General features: G+C 44.1%; 1 protein-coding gene across 3 annotated transcripts in view; it reads right to left on the minus strand.

Moving 5' to 3' along the window:
- Positions 1 to 23,565, minus strand: part of APMAP (adipocyte plasma membrane associated protein) — a 42,003-nt gene extending 18,438 nt beyond the window's left edge. Inside the window, exons 1-3 of one of the 3 annotated variants that reach the window (XM_047068102.1) lie at positions 23,432 to 23,565; positions 6,141 to 6,257; positions 1,104 to 1,219 (exon numbers count right to left, since the gene is read on the minus strand). In XM_047068102.1, the coding sequence (XP_046924058.1) occupies positions 1,104 to 1,219; positions 6,141 to 6,257; positions 23,432 to 23,523 (325 nt within the window). In that variant the 5' untranslated portion in view covers positions 23,524 to 23,565. Of the gene's footprint in view, positions 1 to 1,103; positions 1,220 to 3,883; positions 4,083 to 6,140; positions 6,258 to 23,431 lie in introns of those variants that run through there. The other 2 variants (XM_047068101.1, XM_047068103.1) reach the window with 2 other exon arrangements.
- Positions 23,566 to 27,795: the final 4,230 nt, after the last annotated feature.

Here is a 27,795-nt window from a genome sequence, read left to right on the forward strand (position 1 = left end):
CCTCCTTCTGCTGCCAGCAACATGCCAGCCAATCCCCAGGGACAGCTTCCAAATGAAGCTGGAAGCAGGGGCTCCCTGGGGGCCTCCGTGTGGTTACAGCTGCAGGCAAATTAACAGGCCCCCACTCTGCCTAACCAGAAATGTCACAAGGAGAATAACCAGGGCCTTTAAGGAAAAAAAGCAAGCCCTGGTGGCAAGGTGCAATGAGGGGTCAGTCTAAGACAAAAGGGAGGAACTAAGAAAAGCATTCTCGTTGAAAGATAACGAAAAAGATCACTGTAACTCCCTGAAGTTCCAGTTGTAAATATCAATATTTGGTTTTTCACCAAAAAACACAAAATCTGCGAAATGTATTAATAAATATCAATGTCTTTTAAAGAGAAACATGAGGTTCTATCATGAAGTGCCTATCCCTCTTACAATTTTGACTCAGCCAGCCAAACAAACCAATAGTCACAGAATGCATCAGATTTGGGTCCCACATCCAGCAGCACACAGGATGCACAAGTCCACCACCACTTCACGGAAACACACCATCCTTCGGAACGAGGAGTGGCCTGCCGCATTAAGCGGCTCAGAAATCCTCATCCCATTTTAAGTTCTTTAACTTCTCATTAACCGTGTCTTTTGATTCCTGATCTTAATCTTCATCCTAAAAGGCAGAAAGTGCCTTGTGGCTAGAGATTCAAGAATCAGAACCAGAGCCACATCTAGTTGTTAGCACACAGTTAAGCTACTCTTTTCAAAAATGAAATCTGTACAAAGACAAACTGAATGAAGAAGCAATGTCCTATCAAGTAATACCTACCAAACTCTGATAAATGAGCTAACATCAAGGTCATCATCTTTCCTTTTTCTCTTCAATTTGATGGGCCCAACACTTTGAGCAGAAAAAACTGCTCCACAGACATGAACTCAAAACCACACAGCACTGAAATGGTCTGTAACTCAGACAGCTGAGGGGCGTCTGCTCAACAAGCACAGCGCCTCTGCAACTGAGGAGGACGTCCAGGACCCCCCCACACACAGGAGCAGATGCATCGCGGCTGCTGTGGCAGAACCCCCCTCATAGAGCCTTGACGTTCCAGGGGTTTACTACTTACCCCCAATATTTGCTATGGACTCTGGCCCAATAAGTTGATTTTCAAATAGCCTTTCCGCCTGTCGTAACTTCATATTTGGTTGCAGAACACCAAGCAAGAGAGGGGGTTCTTTGAAGCTGTAAAATAATGCAATTATAGGGATTTGTCTATAAGAAATACATGAAGAAAGTGTTAACCGGGGACCTTCATGCATTATTCCCCAGTTTTTGACAAAGAGGGCATGTTGCAATAACATCCTCAGTTGCCAGAAACACAAAGGTCAAGGGGAAAAAAACATTCTAGGATATCAGAAAAGGTCACTGTACAGAAAAATTAAAATATGATTATGCCTAATGCAAGAACGTTGATAATCACTTAAGACAACTTGGGGCCTCCAACTACACAAGCTCCTGTCCCAGACCTTGAGGCAAGTTAGACCTCTTCACACCCTCTGATTCACACACCCTGGCATTTATTTTCCCAGTGGCTGCCCAGTCTGCCCAGTCATTAAAGTCCAACTAAGGCAGAGGAGAGTGGTGCTAACATTTCACAGCTGATAGAGTTGCTTCCTGCTTCAAGGAGAGGAAATAAGAGGAGTTTGGCCTGGGGCTGGTACCACCAGCCCATCATTCAGCACAGGTGCACTCTACCTCCTACCTGTCCCTCTCAGGGCTCAGCCTGGCTTTTCTCTGAAGCCAGCTTTCGCTGGGCCCTGGACCCTTCCCCTGACAACAGACTTCAGCTCCAGAGATCTTCCCCCTCCACTAGTCCTTCCCATCTACACACAAATACACCTACTTCTCCCGAGCCATCAAATCCTGCTGGAGACACCTACAGAAAACAGACACAGTTTAAAGCCCTTCTCCCCATGTCATCTGCTACCGCCCTGGTCCAGGCCACCACCTTCTCATTCCCACTTCCTCCCTTGTTCCCTACAGTATATCCTCAACCCAGCAGCACCATGCACCTTGTGAGACACAGTCAGATCACAGCGTTTGGCTCTCACAGCCCTGCAACAGCCCCATCTCACCCAGAGCCTACAGCCTTTCAGGGATGCCCTTCCCAGCATACCCACAGTTACCTCTCTCCACTCCTCTCCCCCTGACCGTAACAGGCACCTCCCACCTTAAATCCTTAATCTGTGCTCCACCCTCACCTTCTCAGTGAGGCCTGCTATTAACACCCAATATAACATTCCATACCTAATACTCCCCCAAAAGCCTAGCCCCTACCTACCCTACTCTATTTTTTCCATAGTATTTATCAGCCTCTCACTTCTCTGTTACATTTATTGTCTGTCTATCCCCAGTAGAACACATGGCCCGTGAGATCAGAGATTTGTTTCTATTTTTCACAGCCGAATCTCAAGCACCTGGCATACAGGAGGCTCCTAATGAACACTGTGGGAGGGAGGAGTGGGGAGAGGAAGGGAAGAATGGAGCGGAGAGGGAGAATATCTCCCAATTCCTTCCCTACCTTGCCCTCAAGCAGGGCAGTTTCCCAGCCAGTCCAGCAGAGTGCAAGAACCAAGAGGGAGTGGTGGCTGAGGCTATGGAATGATGGAGAAGTTTCCCCACCTTGCCCAATCCCTTCCTTCCCGGCAGAGCACTTCACTTCCTACTGCCTCCTCTGAGTCAGGTGTGTACTCAAGATACTGTACAATTTCCTCTGAATTAAACTCTACCCCTACCCCCCATCCCACACCTTCACTATACCCTGCCTCCCAATTATGGCTTTCTACCTGCTTTAAAAAAACACTCTGTATAACTAGGAGTTTTATTTCCAAAGGAAGAGAGCAGGGCTGCAACCTGCATACTTTGGTGAGAAGAGCCTAGGCTACAGAGATGGACACGGCTGGGTTCAAATTCTGACCTTGGGAAGGTCAGCCCTCCTGAGGTGTGCATGAAGACTGAACAAGCACATACAGCCAGAGATAGAGGACAGCACACCAGATACTCAGCCACCCCCTACCGCCCAGTCCTTGGACTTTGCCTAATTCCTTACACAAAGGAAGTCCTTAAGAAATATATATAGCATCAACCTAATCAGTATATCGTGCACTGTCCCTGCCAACAAGAAGTCTGAGTATTATCTCGATTGGCAGACACAAAGAAACTTAAATGAAAAAATGTAAAGGATGGGTAAGAAAGGGCTCCCACTCCTGTAGCCTGAGCAGAAGCATCAAGGAAGAATGGCCCCAGGAAGCCCAAATCAGTGCTCTATGGCCAGCCAGGCCACATGGAACCTTGTTAAAGCCTGTGAACTTATCAACTCTTATTAACTCCCTGTTAATTCCTACTAAGTCCTGCTAACTCATATCAAGTCCCATTAAATCCATGTGTTAAATGTATCCTGAAAGAACTGACCAACATCCTCCAGAAATCAGGATGTCATACATGCTGTGTCTACGATGGTCCTCCAATCAGCCAAACAAGGAATGAAAGAAAGTCACCTTGCATGGCAGGTTTTTGACAAAGCCCTGCAATCTTCCTGGTGACTGCTGCTTAGAACTGAAACCAACTTCATATAATCCATTCTGGAGGGATCTGCACCCCTCTTCATTTTTCTCTTTGATTTCTCAGAGATTTCTAAGTGTGGTGTAAGGTCTCACAGGATGTCATGTAAACTAGAGGTAGATTCTCTGAGGCACCTCCATCAGATGCCCTCCCACCTGGCCAGTTGGCTTGGCCTGACCCCGTTCCCTGCCATGTCCCATACTCCTTGGCTCGTGGAGATAACAGAAGCGGAGCAGAAGCTGGTAGCTCTGCTTTTCCATCATCATCAATACTGCAACCACTTACTTGCTCCAGAGAGTGGGTTTCCCCCTTCCTTGCTCTTTTTGCTCTGAATAGAGTTTGAAAGAAGCTTTTTTGCTGTCGTCGCTAGCATTTTCTTCCAAACCTCAGCTCATTCCTATTCTTACACCTTCGCCAGTCTTCTGCTTTTGTTCTGCATTTTGGGGCCACTCCTTCCAGTTTTTGAGTAAGTCATTCCTGAAGTCTGAGCATGGGAGAGATCCCTGTCAGCCATTCTGGTTTCACTGAGTTTCTCCTCCCTTTCCTCCTCATCAGGCTCATCTACTCCACAGACAGAACTTGCTTTGTACAACTTCAAATCCTTAGTGGGCCATGTTTCCTTTCAGTTTCTGGTCAGGAGCAAACACCTATCTTTCCTTTGAATTTCTTTACTCTTTCCACGCACAAATTCACCTCTACTGAGATCAAAGGCCTCTAGCTACCAAAGCTCCATCTTTGCCTGCTCTTTCCACTCTCCTGCTCTTCTCCAAGGTTAGCTCCCCAGCCAAGGTTTTGATCCCCGGCTGTGGACACGGTTCACACTCCCACCTTAAACAACTAGATTACCTAGAAAGCCCCAGGTCAGTTTCTATTTGGGGTGGGTTGAGCTACATCCTTCTACATGTTGAGAGGGGTTAGCAAAGAGAGCCTCCTTCCTCCACCATGTGTCCTGGGAGACCCCCTCAGAGAGGATACCAGTATGCACTTGGGTCCTGCTCAGCCAAAAAGCCACATGCAAGGGTCCACTGACACACCAGGAATTATAAGCTAGCAATCTCATGAGTCTAGAATGCCCAGGCCTTCACCCAATCTCAATCTTATATTTTAACAGCACTTTGTACCTTTACTAATTCTAAATCCAACAACAAAAAGTAGACTCTTGTATACAGATGTCAATCTAAGGTCAGAACTGTGTCCTTTTTATATCCTTGAATCCAGCTGGGTACCTACTTAAAGCACTGTAGGTGCCAAATACTTTCTCAGTAAATTGAGTCCAATATAATGCCTTTTTATTTATAAAACATCAACACATAATTCCATTGTATATGTTATATTCACTCTATAATGGGGACATAGTTCTGGTCTGAAGTTTTTTTTTTTTTTTAATTTTTTTTTCAACGTTTTTTATTTATTTTTGGGACAGAGAGAGACAGAGCATGAACGGGGGAGGGGCAGAGAGAGAGGGAGACACAGAATCGGAAACAGGCTCCAGGCTCCGAGCCATCAGCCCAGAGCCTGACACGGGGCTCGAACTCATGGACCGCGAGATCGTGACCTGGCTGAAGTCAGACGCTTAACCGACTGCGCCACCCAGGTGCCCCAGGTCTGAAGTTTTTAAAGCCTTACATGGACTAACTTACTTAAAATAAACTTCAGAAAGCATCACCTCTGGGCAGTTTCAAAAGAAAAGGGGAATTTACTTACTGAACCAGACTGCACAACCCTCAACATCAACGTCATAAATCATCCCACCAGTAAGAGCCTGGCTCTGCACTATTATAATTACAAGTGTGAATACATTTCATGGGGCCCCTAGGTGTATACTATTTTTTTCAAGTTATAATGGACTACATTACTCATAGATGCCCACCAATGAAAGGTAATTTAGGAAAAACAGAACACTAATCACAAGTTTAAAAAAAAAAATCAGTTACTTATATGGGCACCTGGGTGGCTCAGTTGGTTAAGCATCCGACTTCGGCTCAGGTCATGAACTCAGTTTGTGGGTTCGAGCCCCACATCAGGTTCTGTGCTGACAGCTTGGAGCCAGGAGCCTGCTTTGGATTCTGTGTCTCCCTCTTTCTCTGCCCCTCCCCTGCTCATGCTCTGTCTCTCTCTCTCTCTCTCAAAATAATAAACATTAAAAAAATTAAAATAAAAATCAGTTACTTATAAATTTTAAACAAGGTAACAACCTTTGTGTGTGCTTTTGCCACTTCAAATGAATTCAAGTTTTAATTATCTCTAACACATATTCGGGATTCATATTCGGGATTTTTTCTGGGTTTTGCATTTGGTTTGTATAGTTTTGTTTTTGAAAGAGTATCATGGACAATACCATGCATATATTTTGGTACACCTGAATCCACACAAAGCACAGGCAGTAAAGAAATCACAAGTCTCTGTCTCTCTGTCTCTCTCTCTCTCTGTGCCCCCCCTAGTAACTTACCTTTCAAACCAAATTGGTTTATTACCCTAGATACTATCCCAGCCTACTCTATCTGCCATGCAAGCCCTCCCAAGAACGGCCAGGGAAGCTCACCTGAGAGGCTGTGGGTCTATGGGAGAATCCAGCAGCAACAAGGCTCCAAGCAGGGGAACTGTGAGGGAGACAGCCAGCATCAAGAAGGTCACTCGGAACACACGGCCACTAAAGGAGCTGACAGAGATGGAGTATAAAAAGGCAATTAGCAGAGGCTCAGCCAGGACAAGCTAGGCTGGTCTTAAAGCCCATCAAGCAGGAGCAGGCCTCTAGCCTAGATTCACCCCAAGGCTGCCAACCTCTGTGGCTTGCGATGACACTTTAGGACAGCGGTGTGGGAAACTCTTACTTGCCAGTTACTGGCCAGACAGTATGATAGGTTGCACCTTCAATCCTCTAGTAATGTCTCAAAGAGGGCAAATCAAAGAATTGATAAACACAAAAATGGGAGAAAAGATGTACAAGGAGGTAATGGAGACACACTCGTCTATAGAGAAGATACATGCTTCCCAAAAGCCACTATTTCCTGGCACATAGATTCAAAGCAGCAACCTTAAGATTCCCAGATTTTGTAGATACAAGAGAAACAAATTCATGAAGCAAAAAGAACACAGGACAACTTCCTGAGTGACCAACTCTCCAATCATTTTTCCAATCACACTTTTAAGAACTCAAAAGCACATCCCAGCTCTCTACCTGGTAGAAGTCTGACAGATACTGACAGTTACTTAAAAAGAATCTATACGATCACAATTCCAAGTCATCTTTACTAAAGCCTTACAAAGATCTAGAAGATGTCTTGGGAATCCTGTGTGACATTTTTGGACAAATGACCAATGGTAACTAAAATAACTCTCAAATGACCTCACATACATCATTGCTCATCTGCTAAACAAGAGAACACTTTTAGCCTCTTGCAACTAAATAAACTTTATAGGATCATTATTTGCTGTAAATGAAAATTTACTAAATACATCAAGATTGGGGCGCCTGGGTGGCGCAGTCGGTTAAGCGTCCGACTTCAGCCAGGTCACGATCTCGCGGTCCGTGAGTTCGAGCCCCGCGTCGGGCTCTGGGCTGATGGCTCAGAGCCTGGAGCCTGTTTCCGATTCTGTGTTTCCCTCTCTCTCTGCCCCTCGCCCGTTCATGCTCTGTCTCTCTCTGTCCCAAAAATAAAATAAACGTTGAAAAAAAAAATTTTTTTTAAAAATAAATAAATACATCAAGATTAACTTAAAGTAAATAAAATCATGAGCTCCTAAGGCAGAGAATCTTTCTCTGTCCAAAAAAAAAAAAAAAAGTTGACTTAAAGAAAAAAATCCAGACTCACACTTAACAAACACTTCATTTAAGGACAAAGTTTTGTTTGACTTCTGACAAGCTAGGCTTCCACTGTATAAACCTGATCCAGGTAGAGCATAGAAATGTGGGGGCTTCAGAGAAAGTCCTAACTTTCCCAATAGTCAGCAACTCCACTTCAGGCAAGGTTCTTCACCCAAAGTCCTTAAGTTTCCCACTATGAAATGGGGTTTGGGGCAGGATAACCTCAAAGTCTTGCCCAATTTGAACATGCATGATTTTAATAAATGAATATGGAAGAAAATAAAGCATCTGTTTCTATTGAGTAGAAATGAAAGACAAAGGGAAAGAAAGACAAAAGAGGAGAGTGAAAAGCTTTCATAGTGTCACCTTGCAGAACCATGGACAGCATAACTGAAGAGTGTTTCCACCAACAATCTGAATGGGCAAGAGAACAGTCTCCCTAGAGCCTCCAGAAAGGAACACAGCCCTGCTGACACCTTGATTTTAGCACAGTGAGACCTGTCCAGCACTGCTGACATCCAGAACCACAAGTTAATCCATTTGTGTTGTTTAAGCCACTAAGTGTGTGGTCATCTGCCATGACAGCCATAGAAAACTAACACAGTCTTCTAATTAAACTACTTTTGTTGCCTGGAAGTGGGGGACTGCTGTAACATGTGGAAATAGCTTTGTAATTGGGCAGTAGATAGAGGGAAACATTTTGAGAAGCAGGACAGGAAAAGTCCGTACTTCCTTGAACAGACATGGTAGAAAAATGGATGTTAAGGACTCTGCTAGCAAGGGCTCAGAAAGCAGCGAGGAGCATGGCAGAGAAAATGTACATCATCACAGGGAATGATTAAATTGTTGGGAACAGACTGTTAGCAGAAACACGGACAGTGAAGGCACTGCTAGCAAGGGCTCAGAAGGATGTCAGGAACAAGTTACTGGAAACTGGAAGAGAGCAAATCCTTATTATACTGTGTCCTGCAGCAATGTAGAAAGTAGAACTTGTAAATGACGAGCCAGGATGCTGCTGAGCTGAGGCCCTTTCCAAGCAAAATGGAAGGTGTGGCCTGATTTCTTCTTGTCCTTTCTCCTCCAGAGGACAGCATAGGGGGCAGCACTAAGCACTTCTTTTGGCCTTTGACATTTCCTCCTTTGCTAATGAGAACTCTAGTCTGTGTTTACCTTCCTTCTAATAACCTTCCAAAAATGAATTTTGTTCCTAACTTCCTTCTCTTCACTCACACAGGGCTCCGAGCCCAACCCCCACCCCAGGCCAGGTCATCAGTCATTACCCTTTTGCTAGCTGGGAAAGAAGGCAGTCCCTCCCACAGAACCCGGCTGAGAGAGGCCAAGGGTGCCCAAGCTCCTAGAAGGGGACAGGTAGCCAGAAAGGGAAAATTCAGGCCAATTTCTCCCTCTCAGCCCTGTCTCCAAACCCTAAGCCACAGAGTCTTCTAATGTGACTGACACCAGTCAAGGGTACAAGAATACAGTGCATGAAAATGCACATATGGCACAGATCAGCTATGACCTGACATGACAGCTGGCTAAGGCAACCTGAGAGATCTGCAGCAAGGGAAGGAATAAGGGCCATAAAAAGAGTAATGATAAAAACAGTGACAATAAGAATGTGCCATACAATGGGCTTCACATGGGTAGTCAGGTAGAACTATGTACCTCTCTGCTTTCCAAAGAGAAAAGAAAGCAGAGAGAGACAAGTGGGCCCACAGCCCACTGCCAGAACTGGAAGAGCACGATGGAGGGCCAGATCTGAATGTAAGGCTGTAGTCACCGTTAACAATGTTGCCTGCCAAGGACAAGTGGACGGGGAGAAGATGCCCAGACCTGGAGCCCTCGGAGCTGGGGTTTGAAAACTCTGCACAACTTAACCGTGTTTTGCCTATTCTAAACATTTCATATATATGGAATCATATAAAAATGTGACCTTTCACAAATGGCTTCTTTCACTCAGCATATGTTTTGAGATTCATCCAGGTTGCAGTATGTTATCACTACTTCATTCTTTTTTATGGCTCAACGATATTCGATTGCAAATATATACAGGCATGTCTCTTTTACTGCGCTTCACAGATATTTCATTTTTTACAAGTTAAAGGTTCAAGACTTCAGTGGGAGATAACTGCAGATGTGGTGGAAACAGCAAGAGAACCATCAGAAGTGGAGCCTGAAATTGTGATTGAATTGCTGCAATCTCGTGATGAAACTTAAATGGATTAGGAGCTGCCTCTTTAATTTTTTTTTCAACGTTTATTTTTTATTTTTGGGACAGAGAGAGAGACAGAGCATGAACGGGGGAGGGCCAGAGACAGAGGGAGACACAGAATGGGAAACAGGCTCCAGGCTCTGAGCCACCAGCCCAGAGCCCGACGCGGGGCTCGAACTCACGGACCGCGAGATCGTGACCTGGCTGAAGTCGGACGCTTAACCGACTGCGCCACCCAGGCGCCCAGGAGCTGCCTCTTAAAGATGAGCAAAGAGTGGTTTCTTGAGATGGCATCTACTCCTGGAGAAGACTTTGTGAAGATTGTTGGAATGACAACAAAGGATTTAGAATATTACATAAACTTAGTTGATAAAGCAGCAGCAGGGTTTGAGGGGATTGATTCCAATTTTGAAAGAAGTTCTACTGTGGGTAAATGCTATTGAACAGCATCACGTGTTACAGAGAAATCATTTGTGAACGGAAGAGTGAATTGACGCATCAAAACTTCATTGCTTTATTTGAAGAAATTGCCACAGCCACCCAGCCTCCAGCAACCACCATCCTGATCAGCAGCAGCCATCAACATCGAGGCAAGACCTTCCACCAGCAAAATGATTATGACTCACTGAAAGCTCAGATGCTGGTTAGCATTTTTAGGTAGTATTTAAAATTAAGGTATGTACATTGTTTTTCTATACATAATGCTATTGCACATTTAATAGACTACAGTGTAAGCATAATTTTTATATGCACTGGGAGACCAAACAATTCATCTGACCCACTTTATTGAGGTAAAAATGGTCTGGAACAGAACACACATTATCTCAGAGGTATGCCTGTAACACAATTTGTTTATCCACTCATGGACATTTGGGTGAGAGGGGGAAATGAGTGATTACTGAATGGGTACAACATGTTTTTATGGGGTGATGAAAAAGTTTTGAAACTAGAAAGTGTTGCCCAACACTAAGTATCACTGTACACTCTAAAGTGGTTATTTTCATGTTATATTAATTTCACCTCAATTTTTTAAAATGTTAACAGTGATGAAAATGTTCTAAACTTAAGGCTGTGGTGACTGTTGCAAAACTCTGAATATACTAAAAACCTCTGATCTGGACATTTTAAAATGGGTGAATTTCACAGTATGTGAATTATATCTTGTTTTAAAAAAAGTCAATGACCCAAACTATGCAAAGTGCCACTCTGAGGCCAGGACACTATAACTCAAAGTGATTTTCTTTAAGTGGCCTAAAGTCTTTCAACACACGGGAAATAACAATGTTTCTGTATGGTAAAGCAGGGCTATTTACAAGTCCAAATAACAGGAATAACTTTGTGTGATTCTTTTAAAAGAATCCCAAGAGAGACAAATGCAAAAGCGTGTGGTGAACGTGTGTGGCTGCACTGCACACAGCATTCAGGTAAGGTCCAACAAGGAGGTCCTGTCCTTACAAGGAGGCCAATGTAATCACCCCTCACCACCCCTGCTAAAGGTGCAGTCAGCCCCAGAGCAAGCTGCATTGTGCAATCTTTCACCACAGAGTTGTCATTAACAAAAATGGTGACACTCTGGCCAAACTGCGACTTTACCTTTTCCTTACCTAACATGATTCTACATAAAACACATCCTTCTCATTTGTCTCAGACTCTAAACTCTCCTTTACCACACCATAGCTTACATTTATTTTAATCTTAATTTAGTAACCCAATTCAGAGATCTCGAGTCCCTGCTTGAATATCTGGTTGCCCCTTTACATAATAGTAAAAAGCTCACTGATCTCCAGAACAAAAAGTCCAGCCAGGACTGAAAGCAGGTGCTTACAGCTAAAAAGGCAGCCAGAAATTGGAAGTCCATCCTTGCCAGAGTTCTAGCTACTGTCTTCTTACAATCACAGTCTAAAAAGCTAAAGAAAATTCAGAGGCCACCCAGTCCTGGGCTCCCAAAGCTGCCAGTCCCTGGAGGGCCTACACCAGATAACTAGGGCAACTTTATTTTTTTTTTTTTTTTTTTTTTTATGAAGTTTATTGACAAATTGGTTTCCATACAACACCCAGTGCTCATCCCAAAAGGTGCCCTCCTCAATACCCATCACCCACCCGCCCCTCCCTCCCACCCCCCATCAACCCTCAGTTTGTTCTCAGTTTTTAACAGTCTCTTATGCTTTGGCTCTCTCCCACTCTAACGTCTTTTTTTTTCTCCCTTCCCCTCCCCCATGGGTTCCTGTTGAGTTTCTCAGGATCCACATAAGAGTGAAACCATATGGTATCTGTCTTTCTCTGTATGGCTTATTTCACTTAGCATCACACTCTCCAGTTCCATCCACGTTGCTACAAAAGGCCATATTTCATTTTTTCTCATTGCCACGTAGTATTCCATTGTGTATATAAACCACAATTTCTTTATCCATTCATCAGTTGATGGACATTTAGGCTCTTTCCATAATTTGGCTATTGTTGAGAGTGCTGCTATGAACATTGGGGTACAAGTGCCCCTATGCATCAGTACTCCTGTATCCCTTGGGTAGATTCCTAGCAGTGCTATTGCTGGGTCATAGGGTAGGTCTATTTTTAATTTTCTGAGGAACCTCCACACTGTTTTCCAGAGCGGCTGCACCAATTTGCATTCCCACCAACAGTGCAAGAGGGTTCCCGTTTCTCCACATCCTCTCCAGCATCTATAGTCTCCTGATTTGTTCATTTTGGCCACTCTGACTGGCGTGAGGTGATACCTGAGTGTGGTTTTGATTTGTATTTCCCTGATAAGGAGCGACGCTGAACATCTTTTCATGTGCCTGTTGGCCATCTGGATGTCTTCTTTAGAGAAGTGTCTATTCATGTTTTCTGCCCATTTCTTCACTGGGTTATTTGTTTTTCGGGTGTGGAGTTTGGTGAGCTCTTTATAGATTTTAGATACTAGCCCTTTGTCCGATATGTCATTTGCAAATATCTTTTCCCATTCCGTTGGTTGTCTTTTAGTTTTGTTGGTTGTTTCCTTTGCTGTGCAGAAGCTTTTTATCTTCATAAGGTCCCAGTAATTCACTTTTGCTTTTAATTCCCTTGCCTTTGGGGATGTGTCGAGTAAGAGATTGCTACGGCTGAGGTCAGAGAGGTCTTTTCCTGCTTTCTCCTCTAAGGTTCTGATGGTTTCCTGTCTCACATTTAGGTCCTTTATCCATTTTGAGTTTATTTTTGTAAATGGTGTGAGAAAGTGGTCTAGTTTCAACCTTCTGCATGTTGCTGTCCAGTTCTCCCAGCACCATTTGTTAAAGAGGCTGTCTTTTTTCCATTGGATGTTCTTTCCTGCTTTGTCAAAGATGAGTTGGCCATATGTTTGTGGGTCTAGTTCTGGGGTTTCTATTCTATTCCATTTGTCTGTGTGTCTGTTTTTGTGCCAATACCATGCTGTCTTGATGATGACAGCTTTGTAGTAGAGGCTGAAGTCTGGGATTGTGATGCCTCCTGCTTTGGTCTTCTTCTTCAAAATTCCTTTGGCTATTCGGGGCCTTTTGTGGTTCCATATGAATTTTAGGATTGCTTGTTCTAGTTTCGAGAAGAATGCTGGTGCAATTTTGATTGGGATTGCATTGAATGTGTAGATAGCTTTGGGTAGTATTGACATTTTGACAATATTTATTTTTCCAATCCATGAGCAGGGAATGTCTTTCCATTTCTTTAAATCTTCTTCAATTACCTTCATAAGCTTTCTATAATTTTCAGCATACAGATCCTTTACATCTTTGGTTAGATTTATTCCTAGGTATTTTATGCTTTTTGGTGCAATTGTGAATGGGATCAGTTTCTTTATTTGTCTTTCTGTTGCTTCATTGTTAGTGTATAAGAATGCAACTGATTTCTGTACATTGATTTTGTATCCTGCAACTTTGCTGAATTCATGTATCAGTTCTAGCAGACTTTTGGTGGAGTCTATCGGATTTTCCATGTATAATATCATGTCATCTGCAAAAAGCGAAAGCTTGACTTCATCTTTGCCAATTTTGATGCCTTTGATTTCCTTTTGTTGTCTGATTGCTGATGCTAGAACTTCCAGCACTAAGTTAAATAACAACGGTGAGAGTGGGCATCCCTGTCGTGTTCCTGATCTCAGGGAAAAAGCTCTCAGTTTTTCCCCGTTGAGGATGATGTTAGCTGTGGGCTTTTCATAAATGGCTTTTATGATCTTTAAGTATGTTCCTTCTATCCCGACTTTCTCAAGGGTTTTTATTAAGAAAGGGTGCTGGATTTTATCAAAGGCCTTTTCTGCATCGATTGACAGGATCATATGGTTCTTCTCTTTTTTTTTTGTTAATGTGATGTATCACGTTGATTGATTTGCGAATGTTGAACCAGCCCTGCATCCCAGGAATGAATCCCACTTGATCATGGTGAATAATTCTTTTTATATGCTGTTGAATTCGATTTGCTAGTATCTTATTGAGAATTTTGGCATCCATATTCATCAGGGATATTGGCCTGTAGTTCTCTTTTTTTACTGGGTCTCTGTCTGGTTTAGGAATCAAAGTAATACTGGCTTCATAGAATGAGTCTGGAAGTTTTCCTTCCCTTTCTATTTCTTGGAATAGCTTGAGAAGGATAGGTATTATCTCTGCTTTAAACGTCTGGTAGAACTCCCCTGGGAAGCCATCTGGTCCTGGACTCTTATTTGTTGGGAGATTTTTGATAACCGATTCAATTTCTTCGCTGGTTATGGGTCTGTTCAAGCTTTCTATTTCCTCCTGATTGAGTTTTGGAAGAGTGTGGGTGTTCAGGAATTTGTCCATTTCTTCCAGGTTGTCCAATTTGTTGGCATATAATTTTTCATAGTATTCCCTGATAATTTTTTGTATCTCTGAGGGATTGGTTGTAATAATTCCATTTTCATTCATGATTTTATCTATGTGGGTCATCTCCCTTTTCTTTTTGAGAAGCCTGGCTAGAGGTTTGTCAATTTTGTTTATTTTTTCAAAAAACCAACTCTTGGTTTCGTTGATCTGCTCTACAGTTTTTTTAGATTCTATATTGTTTATTTCTGCTCTGATCTTTATTATTTCTCTTCTTCTGCTGGGTTTAGGCTGCCTTTGCTGTTCTGCTTCTATTTCCTTTAGGTGTGCTGTTAGATTTTGTATTTGGGATTTTTCTTGTTTCTTGAGATAGGCCTGGATTGCGATGTATTTTCCTCTCAGGACTGCCTTCGCTGCGTCCCAAAGCGTTTGGATTGTTGTATTTTCATTTTCGTTTGTTTCCATATATTTTTTGATTTCTTCTCTAATTGCCTGGTTGACCCACTCATTCGTGAGTAGGGTGTTCTTTAACCTCCATGCTTTTGGAGGTTTTCCAGACTTTTTCCTGTGGTTGACTTCAAGCTTCATAGCATTGTGGTCTGAAAGTATGCATGGTATAATTTCAATTCTTGTAAACTTATGAAGGGCTGATTTGTGACCCAGTATATGATCTATCTTGGAGAATGTTCCATGTGCACTCGAGAAGAAAGTATATTCTGTTGCTTTGGGATGCAGAGTTCTAAATATATCTGTCAAGTCCATCTGATCCAGTGTCTCATTCAGGGCCCTTGTTTCTTTATTGACCGTGTGTCTAGATGATCTATCCATTTCTGTAAGTGGGGTGTTAAAGTCCCCAGCAATTACCACATTCTTATCAATAAGGTTGCTTCTGTTTATGAGTAATTGTTTTATATATTTGGGGGCTCCGGTATTCGGCGCATAGACATTTATAATTGTTAGCTCTTCCTGATGGATAGACCCTGTAACTATTATATAATGTCCTTCTTCATCTCTTGTTACAGCCTTTAAATTAAAGTCTAGTTTGTCTGATATAAGTATGGCTACTCCAGCTTTCTTCTGGCTTCCAGTAGCATGATAAATAGTTCTCCATCCCCTCACTCTGAATCTAAAGGTGTCCTCAGGTCTAAAATGAGTCTCTTGTAGACAGCAAATAGATGGGTCTTGTTTTTTTATCCATTCTGATACCCTATGTCTTTTGGTTGGCGCATTTAATCCATTTACATTCAGTGTTATTATAGAAAGATACGGGTTTAGAGTCATTGTGATGTCTGTATGTTTTATGCTTGTAGTGATGTCTCTGGTACTTTGTCTCACAGGGTCCCCCTTAGGATCTCTTGTAGGGCTGGTTTAGTGGTGACAAATTCCTTCAGTTTTTGTTTGTTTGGGAAGACCTTTATCTCTCCTTCTATTCTAAATGACAGACTTGCTGGATAAAGGATTCTTGGCTGCATATTTTTGCTGTCTAGCACCCTGAAAATCTCGTGCCAATTCTTTCTGGCCTGCCAAGTTTCAAAAGAGAGATCAGTCACGAGTCTTATAGGTCTCCCTTTATATGTGAGGGCACGTTTACCCCTTGCTGCTTTCAGAATTTTCTCTTTATCCTTGTATTTTGCCAGTTTCACTATGATATGTCGTGCAGAAGATCGATTCAAGTTACGTCTGAAGGGAGTTCTCTGTGCCTCTTGGATTTCAATGCCTTTTTCCTTCCCCAGTTCAGGGAAGTTCTCAGCTATGATTTCTTCAAGTACCCCTTCAGCACCTTTCCCTCTCTCTTCCTCCTCTGGGATACCAATTATGCGTAAATTATTTCTTTTTAGTGTATCACTTAGTTCTCTAATTTTCCCCTCATACTCCTGGATTTTTTTATCTCTCTTTTTCTCAGCTTCCTCTTTTTCCATAACTTTATCTTCTAGTTCACCTATTCTCTCCTCTGCCTCTTCCATCCGAGCTGTGGCGGTTTGCATTTTGTTTTCCATTTCCTTTAAAGCGTTTTTCAGCTCCTCGTGACTGTTCATTAGTCCCCTGATGTCTGTAGCAAGAGATTCTCTGCTGTCCTGTATGCTGTTTTCCAGCCCAGCGATTAATTTTATGACTATTATTCTAAATTCACTTTCTGTTATATTATTTAAATCCTTTTTGATCAGCTCATTAGCTGTTGTTATTTCCTGGAGATTCTTCTGGGGGGAATTCTTCCGCTTGGTCATTTTGGATAGTCCCTGGTGTGGTGAGGGCCTGCAGGGCACTTCCCCTGTGCTGTGGTGTATAACTGGAGTTGGTGGGCGGGGCCGCAGTCCGACCTGATGTCTGCCCCCAGCCCACCGCTGGGGCCACAGTCAGACTGGTGTGTGCCTTCTCTTCCCCTCTCCTAGGGGCGGGATTCACTGTGGGGTGGCGTGGCCCGTCTGGGCTACTTGCACACTGCCAGGCTTGTGATGCTGGGGATCTGGCGTATTAGCTGGGGTGGGAAGGCAAGGTGCACGGCGGCAGGGGGGGCAGGCTTAGCTCGCTTCTCCTTAGGTGATCCACTTCAGGAGGGGCCCTGTGCAGCCGGAGGGAGTCAGATCGCTGCCGGAGGTTTGGCTCCGCAGAAGCACAGAGTTGGGTGTTCGCGCGGAGCGAGCAATTTCCCTGGCCGGAGCCGGTTCCCTTTGGGATTTTGGCTGGGGGATGGGCGGGGGAGATGGCGCTGGAGAGCGCCTTTGTTCCCCGCCAAACTGAGCTCTGTCGTCCGGGGGCTCCGCAGCTCACCCTCCCTTTGTCCTCCAGCCTTCCCGCTTTCTGAGCAGAGCTGTTAACTTATGACCTCCCAGACGCTAAGTCGCGCTTGCTGTCGGAACACAGTCCGTCAGGCCCCTCCGCTTTTGCAAGCCGGACTCGGGGGCTCTGCTTGGCCGGCGAGCCGCCCCTCCGCCCCGGCTCCCTCCCGCCAGTCCGTGGAGCGCGCACCGCCTCGCCGCCCTTCCTACCCTCTTCCGTGGGCCTCTCGTCTGCACTTGGGTCCGGTGACTCTGTTCTGCTAATCCTCTGGCGGTTTTCTGGGTTATTTAGGCAGGTGTAGGTGGAATCTAAGTGATCAGCAGGACGCGCGGTGAGCCCAGCGTCCTCCTACGCCGCCATCTTCCTAGTCTCTCCTAGGGCAACTTTAAATAAAGTCCAGAAATTCTGATTGGGCAGGACCAACAGGGGCCTGGGAACCCTTTTTCTGTTTTCACACTCCCCAGTTGTTCCTGATGTGCAACTGGATACCACCAACCTTGTCCAACTCCCTACCAGGTGAAAGAAGTCCATCAACATCTCCCTGGCTGATCATGAGACACAGCCTCTGATGGAAAGTTCTATGGTCAAGTTTTAGAAACAACAGCCTAAACTTAAACTCCTTGAGCAGTGCCAGCTAACAGAACTGTCATGATAGAAATACAGCAGCTACTAGCCGCATGTGGCAGCTGAGCACCTGAAATGGGGCCAGCATGTTATACAAATGAGCCAAAGATGGCCTCTGTATATTGGCTCTGTGTTGTTTATTTCTTTACTGCAGGCTGAGACCTTTAGTTCAAAAGGCCCACCAGCACCAAACTTTAACTTTTACATACTCAATTATCTTTAAAACAGCCAAACAAGCAAACTTTTAGCCATTTAGAGTCACCTGCCTTCCATACTCTATGAAAGCTCGTGGAGGGCAGTTACCCATTGATAAGACAGGCCTTGAAGTTTTAAGGCCCTTACCTGCTACTGCTGCCCCTGGGGCTCTCTGACACAGAGACTTACTGAGATACAGGTGGCCCCTCTCCTTCCCCCTTGACTCCCCTCCCCTTCTGGACTGTGGACCCCTCTCCTGCTCCCATATGCGAAACTGTCCAAGTGTCACCCAATAAAGCTCATGTGTGCCACTGCTCCCTCAGTTGTATCTTTTTTTCTTGATGGGCCCCCAAATCCCTCACACTCCCTACATAGTGCAAATGAGGAACTGAATTTTTAACAGTAGTCCATTTAATTTAAATAGCTACATATGGCAAGCAGCTAGCACATCAGACAGCTCATTTAACATTCCTTCACACATGAGCATTTAATAACAAACCATATACATGTGCCAGGTACTATCCACGGCCCTGAGAGGATAGCAATAAATAAAATAGTTTCCTGCCCTCTGTTTATTTTAGTAAATAAGTAGATGCCAAACAGTGACAAATACAATGAAGAAAAACACAGTATGATGGGGTACAGAGGGGGAAGGTTGGCCACACACAGGGGTCAAAGCAGATGACCTCTGAACAGAGACTTCAGTGAAGCTGGGGAAAAAATCAAATACCTCAGGCAGAGCAATGTAGACAGAGGTAACACAGTAAGATTCAATAAGCACTTGGCATGAATAAAGAATACATGCTTTAAGGGGTTAACTTTAAGCCCCCATTCCCAAACCTTGACCACACAGACAGAATGACCAAGGCAAGCATTGAGGGGAAGCTGCTGGAACAGGTCAGGCCCACAGCCAGGGGCAGATCCCACAATGCCCTGAAGGTCGGGGAAGTGCTTGCTGGCATGCAGGGTGAATGTCCATGAAGGCTACAACATAGAGCACTTCCCTACTTCTTTTACTTGGGGGACATTGGCTGCTCAGGTCACCTCACACAATATGTTCTGCGAAACACACTTCATCTCTGCTTGCACTGACTGGGCCCAGCTGTGTGCCTTCAGGGGCAGCAAACCCTTGACCTCCCAGACACCCAAGATCACACCACCATCCTTGGGCAAAGCATCCCCAGTCCTGCAGGAGTTCCTCAGATGGTAGGGATTGCAGAACTTTCCTGGTTGTTTCAGAGTTTGTCAAAATTCCCCAATAAATTAAATGTGATGCCCATCTGTGATGGGTATGGAGCCGGATTAAGATTCTTTCTCCCTCTCCCCCTCCCCCACACACCCCACAGGTTCCCACTCTCATGCGCATGTGCTCTCTCACTTGCTCTCTCAAAAAAAAAAAAAAAAAGTGGTGCCAGAACTCAAAGCAAAGCTCTAGTTTAAACCATAACCATCATTCCACAAAATGGCTTTAATTGCCATAACTGAAAAATAAGATGACTCTACATAAAAATCTGGGTTTCCAACTTCTCTGGAAAAAAGAGATCTATGAAACCTAAGGCTGCAGGACAGGTGCACAGGGCTTTCCACTCTTCAGACAAACACACACTCTTTTCTTCTCCCAGCCCCACACCTGCTACAGACTCTACCACAAACAAAATGACCACTACATGTGCAGTGCTAAGGCCAGGGCCTGGAACATCTAAAGCACTGGGGTGTCTGGCTGGCTCAGTTGGATATGCATCTGACTCTTGATTTTGGCTCAGGTCATGATCCCAGGGTCATGGGATTGAGCCCTGCATTGGGCTCCACACTCATATAGAGCCTGCTTAAGATTTTCTCCCTCTCTCCTTCTGCCCCTCTCCCCCACTCTCTCTAAAATAAAAAATAAAAATAAAAGCACTCCCTAAATGGTAGGTAGCAGGAATGCTGCTCCCCTGGCAGCATCTGAGTCTGTGACTGTGTGGCAATGGGGCTTCTGTACCCATTTATTTTAGCCCAAGGTTCATTCCTGCAAACTCACATTTACCTATAATTCTGCCTTTCCTCCATGTCTGCCCCCTGCCTCTGCACATCTGCCTTATTAAATTAAGGACACTCCATTTATCTCTATCCATTTTCACTGACAAAAGTGCGCATGTTCCCACAATACTCTCTTTCCCAATCTGTGTTGACACATCCAGGAAGGCTGGCAACTTCCGTTCCAGGGGCAGTTTGGGAAATCAATTTGTTTGCCCAATCTCTTAGAAAACCCCAGAGTGATGCTCACCTTCTTGAAGACACCTGCACCCTGAAATTTCCAACATTTCTAAGGGCAATAGAACAATCATGGTGATACAACAGGATTTGGCAACTACTATTGGTTCATCCATGATTTGCAAAATCCTCTATAATTTCACCAGGCAAACCTGAAAGATGTTCTCCAACATCAGGGCAAGGCATCATTCATGGACTGAAGATTTCATGAGATCAAAAACAACCTGTGATTTTGTGGAAAACCTATTAGCCACAAATCTGTGGGGCACCAGAGGCCCAGGTGTCAAGGTGACCCGTGGAATCTGAGAAAGTCAAATAGCAGCCAGCCTAGTCTTTTAACCAACTGCACCTTGAATTTGTTGGTGTCACACATTACTTTAAACTGGGGCTCCTGGACCGTAAATGTCTTCATTTTAGCATTGAAAATAATAAGAAACAAGTTAAAAGAGCCATTTGAAACACACACTCAGGGGGAAGGGCTGAGAAGAAATCATGGATTCCTGACTCTTCATGTCCATGACTTTATGATGGCCACATCTGTCTCTCCACCCTGCCTCCCTTTTTCCTCAGTCTTAAAAAGAAAAATGAATGTAGTAGAGATTTTTAATTAGCCTAAAATCCTTTAGAAGTTTATTGAAAAAGCAGTTGTTAAATTTCAATGTATTCAGTCTTCAGTCCTTAACAGTTACATAAAGACATTAAGCAGCTATTCTCTCTTCCAGACTGAACTATGTTCCAAAAGAGGAAGAATAGTTTCAGTGTTACAATCATTCTGACAGAGTTTCTAAAGCATACGGGGAAACTAATGCCAAATAATTATCAGCTTGCTCCAGTATTGTTCAAGTGCTTAGTTCATCTATATTCCAAACTGAATAAAAGGATTTAATGACCACATTCCCCATTATAGCTTAAGTACAGAAATTCAAGAGCTTTGGTATAAAACCTTATTTCCAAAGCATAATTTTAAAAATATGCTTCTCAATCCTTGTCCAGCTGCCAGTGCTATCCTCATTCATTCATTTCTGCTTCTCTTTTGACTCCATTACTCTAATGTTATATAAATCACTTCACTCACATAGATCTCAATGACCTTAGCAATCAGAGCTAACATCACATTTTATGTCAAGAGTCAGGAGACTAGCTAAGGTATCACTAGGCATCCCTTCCACTAAAATCTACTGTCCTATTTCTGTTAATTGAATAACATATTATTCAAGGGTTTGTTTTTTTTTTTTTTCCCTGTTTAGCACATCTAAAGTTTATTCTATAGTTGTCAGATTTCTATTTCCTTTGGTTTCCTTCACTTCACCCACAATACACAATGCTTCCCTGTCTTTTGGTGAATCCTAAATTTTTAAGGTAAATCAAGAAGACAATGAGAAAATTTAGAAAAACAACTATAACTCTATAATATACAATACTAAATGTAAGGAAGAAGGTGAGAACTCATTTTGAAAAAAAGATCATTACAGATATATGGCAATGGGATCAAATACATAAGAGAAAGAAGGAAACACAGGAAAATAAGAACAATGTTCATGGACAGGGAAGTCAAGAAAATTTCTTAAATAAACATAGTTTCGTAAAAGACACAGTGGAAAAGATGAGCAGCAGATGATGATTCTGGAACACCCAATTTATCCTGCCACTAAGTCAGAAATCCCAGAGAAACTGAAAAACAATTTAATTCTGCCCCTCTGTCCTGTGGTCAGGAGTGTTCAGAGGAGCCCAGGTGAGATGGGCCCATCCCACAAGTGCCTGCAGAAGCTACATGCCCTGGTTTCCAACACACTGCACCTCAAAGCAAACTCAGGGCCAGCTACTCTTTCATTTCTCATATAGCAAGTATGAAACAAGTCTCGTTTTCATGGTTTCTGCCATAAAGCACTGCCAATCCTTGCATGTTAACTCTAAAAACCTCCTCTGTCATCAGCAGACCATGACTTCACAATATCCACAATAAGTAGAGTGACCAACGTGTCCTGGTTTGCCCAGGGTTAGCATTGAAAGTCCTGCATCCGTGGAAACCTCTGAGTTTATTCAGCATACTCCTGACCTTTCCACAGGCACCGGGAGTCAAAAATAACCATAATCTCTTCTCTGCCATTTGCCTTTCTAGAGTCAAAACACTCGTCTCTGCTATAGCTCTCCTTCAAATGTGGTCCTCTTATTATCAGTGAATAAATTCAGTCTTTCCCCACAAAAACTGGCCCTCATTCAGTATGCACCACACCCTTTGACATACTGATATTTCCACTAAATATCTCCATCAACTTAGAATTCAATCAGTTCCACAACTTTGAGGTTGGTCTACATGAAGCCTCTTGGTTCTCCCTAAAAATTCAAAGTTACAAGCCTCAGGAGACAAAATTAAAAAAAGAAGCTTAAGTATTATATATGTAAATAGATGTTTAAGGGCCATGCTTCAGTTTTTAGCTAACAAAATAGTGTGCTTAAATTCTGGAAGGTTGGGAGAAACAAAGGCCAAAAATCTGAGATTTCTTTATTAGGTAGGCATCAACTAGTTTCCTATGCTTCTCCGTCCCTATCAGGAAAAAATCTGCAAGCTTGAATTCTCACAAAATTTGCTTAACATTAAATGTCACTTCTGTTCTCTACTTTTCCCTGAAAACCACGGTGAAGGCTGGTGACCACGCAGAGAGAGGTGGGCAGGTGCAGAGGCCAGCTCTACGCTGGAACACGAGGCGCGACCTGAGCATTTCGGACCTTCCTTCCGGACAGAGCGAGCCGGGGACAGGGAAGACCTTGGACCCTGGCCAGATGGCTCTCCCCCGGGGATCAGGTAAGCCAGCAAGAAGAATAGGGCGGAGGAGTAGGAGGGGGGCTGAGGGAAAGGCGAGGAAGCAACTGCTCTAGAAGTTAGGGTGAGATTGAGACGAAGAAAGGGGCAGATGGGAAGCAAGGCGGTCTTGAGACCCCGAGAGCCGGGAAACAATGCTGAGATTGGAAGCAGAATGCACCAAAGCCTCAAGAAGACGGCAGGTGCATTTCCTTGGCCAGGGCCTGTTTCCTGCCCTGTAAAATGAATTTAGCCAGAGGAATTAACTGGAATGGCACCTGCACCCCGCTTGGCAACGCATTTACCCAACTGCTGTTATTGCTGTCCTGTTGGTTAGGAGGGTCGACCCAGCCATTCGCGGCCCACGTCCGGGGTCCCGGCCTACCTGCCATCCTTGGCCTCGGGGACCTGGCCATCGTCCGTGACGACCTGCGGCCGCAGCGGCCGGCGCTGCCGCAGCCCGTCCGCCTCGCTCATGGTGCGAGCGCCACGGTTCCCAGCCCCGCTACAACCCGGGAGACAGCAACGAGAGCTCAGCACTTGCCCAATCCCGCCGCACAGCCCTCGGCCACGCCCCTCACCCGACAGCGCGCGGATGTGACGTTACGACCACCGCCCCTTCCGGGAGCTAGCGCGCGGGGCCTCCGGAGCGTAGGTCAGAGGTTCCTCTCCGCCTGGACTAGTGAGTGGCTCAGGTCTGGGGTCACGTACCTGGCTCGGGGTGCGGGGCTCCGAAACGGGTCCCGGCCCAGTGCGGACGCCTTAGAGGCATCGGGAGGCGCGTAGCCTAACCCCGGGGTCGCCCAGCTCAGCGTCTGCGCTTCCTGTGTTTTCATTGCAGGCGGTGGGGAGGCCGGAAACGTTATGCTCAGAGTAGTGCACATAGGCGGTGCTGGACTTAGGTGTTGGCCTTTTGTGTCGGTAGAAGTTGGCGCTGCTTGTGAAGTGACAAAGACCCTGGCTCATATAAGCGGGTTAAAAAAATAACAATTTTGTATTTTGGGAGGGACACGAGTGCAAGTAACGCCCGCCTGAAATTTATATTACCTTTTACAAACATCCACTTGGGAAAATTTGGGACAAATATGCCGCCCTTTGGATTAGGGACATTGAGTATTAAATCTTTTTGTTAACAGAACATTTGATAAAGTTTGTGAAAGAGTTACCCTTAGAAGTAAAAGTGGGGCTGACATAGTCATAAGAAGAATATATGCAACTAGAGAGCTTATCCCAGGTCTATACTTAATAGAACCACTGGGTAGAACAGTCCATTGACTGAACGTGCAGGTGTTTTCACTTAATACACTGCAAAAATCACGTTAACTAATACATGCTGTTTTGTCCATGCTGTAAGTGTATGTATCTGAGGTAGCATACACTGAGTTGTGGATAATGATAGACAGAATGGGAAACCCATTAAGCTGTGTACACCTTGCATTTCTTTGATGAAGAGGGGGAAAGTAATTAAATGATTGGTCAGAGGATTTGCAGAACAGGCCAAGAAAGTGACATTACTGTTTTAAGAGTCCCTCAATATAGCAAGAGTAGAAGCAGAGTGACTTTAGAATGACAAAAAAAGAGGAATTTTGAAAATTATTGTTTTGTAAGTTTAGGATTTTTCACGTGTGCATTACTCATAATGGGCATTACTAACCACAGCTATGCCTGTTTTTATTTTAGTCCCTTTAACATGATTTAATGTGAATAAAATCAGAATTTGTCTAAATAAAAAAAAAGTAAAAGTGGGGTATAAATAGAAGCTATCATTAATTGCAACAAATAAGGTTTAAGAAAGCAGGAAGCAATCTTCAGTTCGCTCGTTAGCAATATTTTAGTCAACTAGGTATATTTCTAGGTGCTGGGAGGTGACAATGAGCAAACCATAGACAAGTCCCCTCACTGAAGGTAAACTAATGAGAGATGACTTTAATCAGGTCATCATAAAGATAAACGTAAAATGTGAAATGTAATAATTGAACTAGAAAAGAATAATATGATCTTGTGAGAGCATTTGACACATGAAGGAGCTGAGAAAGGATTGGATTTGGGGGAAAAACAGGATTTCCAATCAGAGGAAACCAAGTCCTGTTACTGTGCATCATCTCTAGAAAAGGCATGTTCAGGATGAAGTATTAAAGAATTAATTTCCAGGGTGCCTGGGTGGCTCCATTAAGCATCTCACTTGATTTCAGCTCAGGCCATGATCTTGTGGGTTTGAGTCCCATGTTGGGCTGTGTGCTGACACCAGGGAGCCTGCTTGGGATTCTCTCTCCCTCTCTCTCTCTGCCCCTCCTCCCCTCATGTGCTCTTGCACTCTCTTACTCTCTCAAAATAAACTTAAAAAAAAAAAAAAAGGAATCTCCTTATTGCACTTGAAGGTTTCCCTGATCAAACATGCCATTATCTTTCTTAGGCACTAAAATCCCACATGACTGTTTAATAAGAAACCAAGAGCCAGCATAAGGGAAATGAGTATATATAAATCCAGTTCAGGGATTCCAGGACTGCCAGGGATATAGTTAAGGCCTGGGAAGTATTTTATTTCATTCCCTCTCCAATACAACTGGTATAGCTGTTGTATCAAGGATAATTTAAACAGCACTGCATGACCTGGCCCTTCCTGCCTGTCTGGACTATCTCTCCGGTTCTGAATCCTATCTTTCAGAATCTCAGCATTGCTTGCTGTTTCTAATTCTCTGCTGAAACCCCTTCTCCTAATTTCTCAACCAGAACATCTTTATGTCTAAGACACTTTGAACATGCCCAATTATAGGACTTAGCTCATTGCATTAGATTTATTTGTATTTCATGCCCAGCGGTAAGGACCACCAACAAAAAACAGCCAGGAACAGAATTGTAAAAAAAAAAAGTAATAATAATAAGTTTATTGAACTTGCTACAGCAAAGGAATTCACCAGAGGACCTGTGAGGCTCCTTAAAAGGGGGGAGTTATGGAAGCATCCATGTGAGGGTTAGGGCTGGTGTTAGTAACAGATAGTCTTGGCAGGGATGGGTCAAAATTTATAAACTAGGAGAGTCATTGGAGGAGTCAGTGGTCTTATCTGGAACACATGAGTCCATGTGGAGTCCATGTGGAGTTATTGGGAGGTCAGCTTGTCTTATCTTGGAGCAAATGGTCTGAATGAGCTAAATTAGTTAAATGGTCTGAATTTAATGCTTGTTTTTGCTGGGCAGCACAGTTTAGTACCGTTTTTCTGTTTGCAAGTCATGGTGAGGTCCACATTGCTGTTTGTGGCTTCAGTTCTCCCCCCAGGCTCCAGCCTAGCTGCCACCCAGTTATCAGCAGGGAGATGGGACCCCTATAATTGGTTAGACCAAGTTTCTCAACTTCAGCACCACTGACATTTTGGGCCAGATAATTCTTTGTTGGGGGTGGCAGGGAGAAGCTCTCCTGTGCATTGCAGGATGTTTAGCAGCATCCCTGGCCTCCATCCACCAGATGCCAATAGTGTCCCACCTAGTGATGCTAATTAGTAATGTCTCCAGACATTTCCAAGTGTCCCCTGGGAGACAAAATAGCCCCTGGTTGAGAACCACTGGGTTAGACCAACCAGAAGCCACCCTCTTTGCACCCTGAGACTGGGGATGAGGCCCACTTCCATTGAAACTTTGGCCCACATGGAAGGCAATTGATTTCAATAAATCAGGGTTCTACCAGCATGGAAGGAGAGGCAGTGATGCTGGGCAAGCAGCCAATTGTATGCCTCACAGCTTAAACTAGAAATACTCCCTATTTCCAGTCCAGTGCTTTTTCCCAATCCCATACTGTTTCCATTTCTTTCACAGATATCTGCTGAGAGCCTTCCAGGTGCTCAGCCAAGTGCTGTGACGAAATGAAGGTGAAATAAGGTGAGCCAACATGCAGACATGTTATAATCTCAGAGGGGAGATAAGCCTAATAACTGATATAAAATAGTGTCACGGAAGAACTGCATGATGCCTTGAGGGCCACAAGGAACAAGTGCCATCAGGTAGCAATGCCCAGAGAAGGTTTCATGGAGGAGGTGATGTGTGAACCAGGCCTTGGATAAGTAACATTATAATGGGCAGGTTGAGGGGATGGAAGAGGACAAGAAACAGGCCAAAAGTATGGAGTGCCCATGGATTGGTCGATAAGGTGATGACAATCAGGGCAGACTTCAAGGTTATGAGTAATCAAGGAAGACAAACCATCTCAAAGGGGTAAAGAAGAGCAGCAATAGACAGAGCCCTTCTCCCTGCCCTGAATCCAGGGGAGAGAAAGAGTGGCCTGCCCTAAACAGGGCTTCAAGCTAACTTGTATTGTGATAGGAAGCTCTGGTGTCAGCTCGGGCAGGAAAGTGGAAAGTTAGAGAATGTAGAATAACTTGTTCACTGTAGAAAAAGCATCTTAGAGATCATGCAGGTGCCAGGCACAGACATCCACAAAAGCCCACTTAAGATGAGGGAGGGATCTATTGGAAGGATATGGGGATATCTCACAGAATACCATCACAGAAAATACAGCCAAGCCTCACAGGGACTGGAACAAGGGCCTGGAAAAACAGGAACAATGTTCGTCTCATCCTCCCTGGGGCCTCGCCATGTTTTGTCTCTTGGTCCCTGCATGTTTCTGGGGCAAGCCCTGTTATTTGACTGCCTCCCTTCTTTTTTGCTGCCCTCTACTACAGCTGGATACATTGTTACTTTTCCAGCTCTTAAAGCTAAGGTGGTCCTAGGCTAGATTCTGGCCTTGAGATAAAGAAATCT

The sequence above is a fragment of the Lynx rufus genome, unplaced genomic scaffold (genome assembly GCF_022079265.1).
Source record: "Lynx rufus isolate CCGP_SWC_20201006 ecotype Redwood Valley unplaced genomic scaffold, mLynRuf1.p SCAF_8, whole genome shotgun sequence".
Taxonomy (NCBI): domain Eukaryota; kingdom Metazoa; phylum Chordata; class Mammalia; order Carnivora; family Felidae; genus Lynx; species Lynx rufus.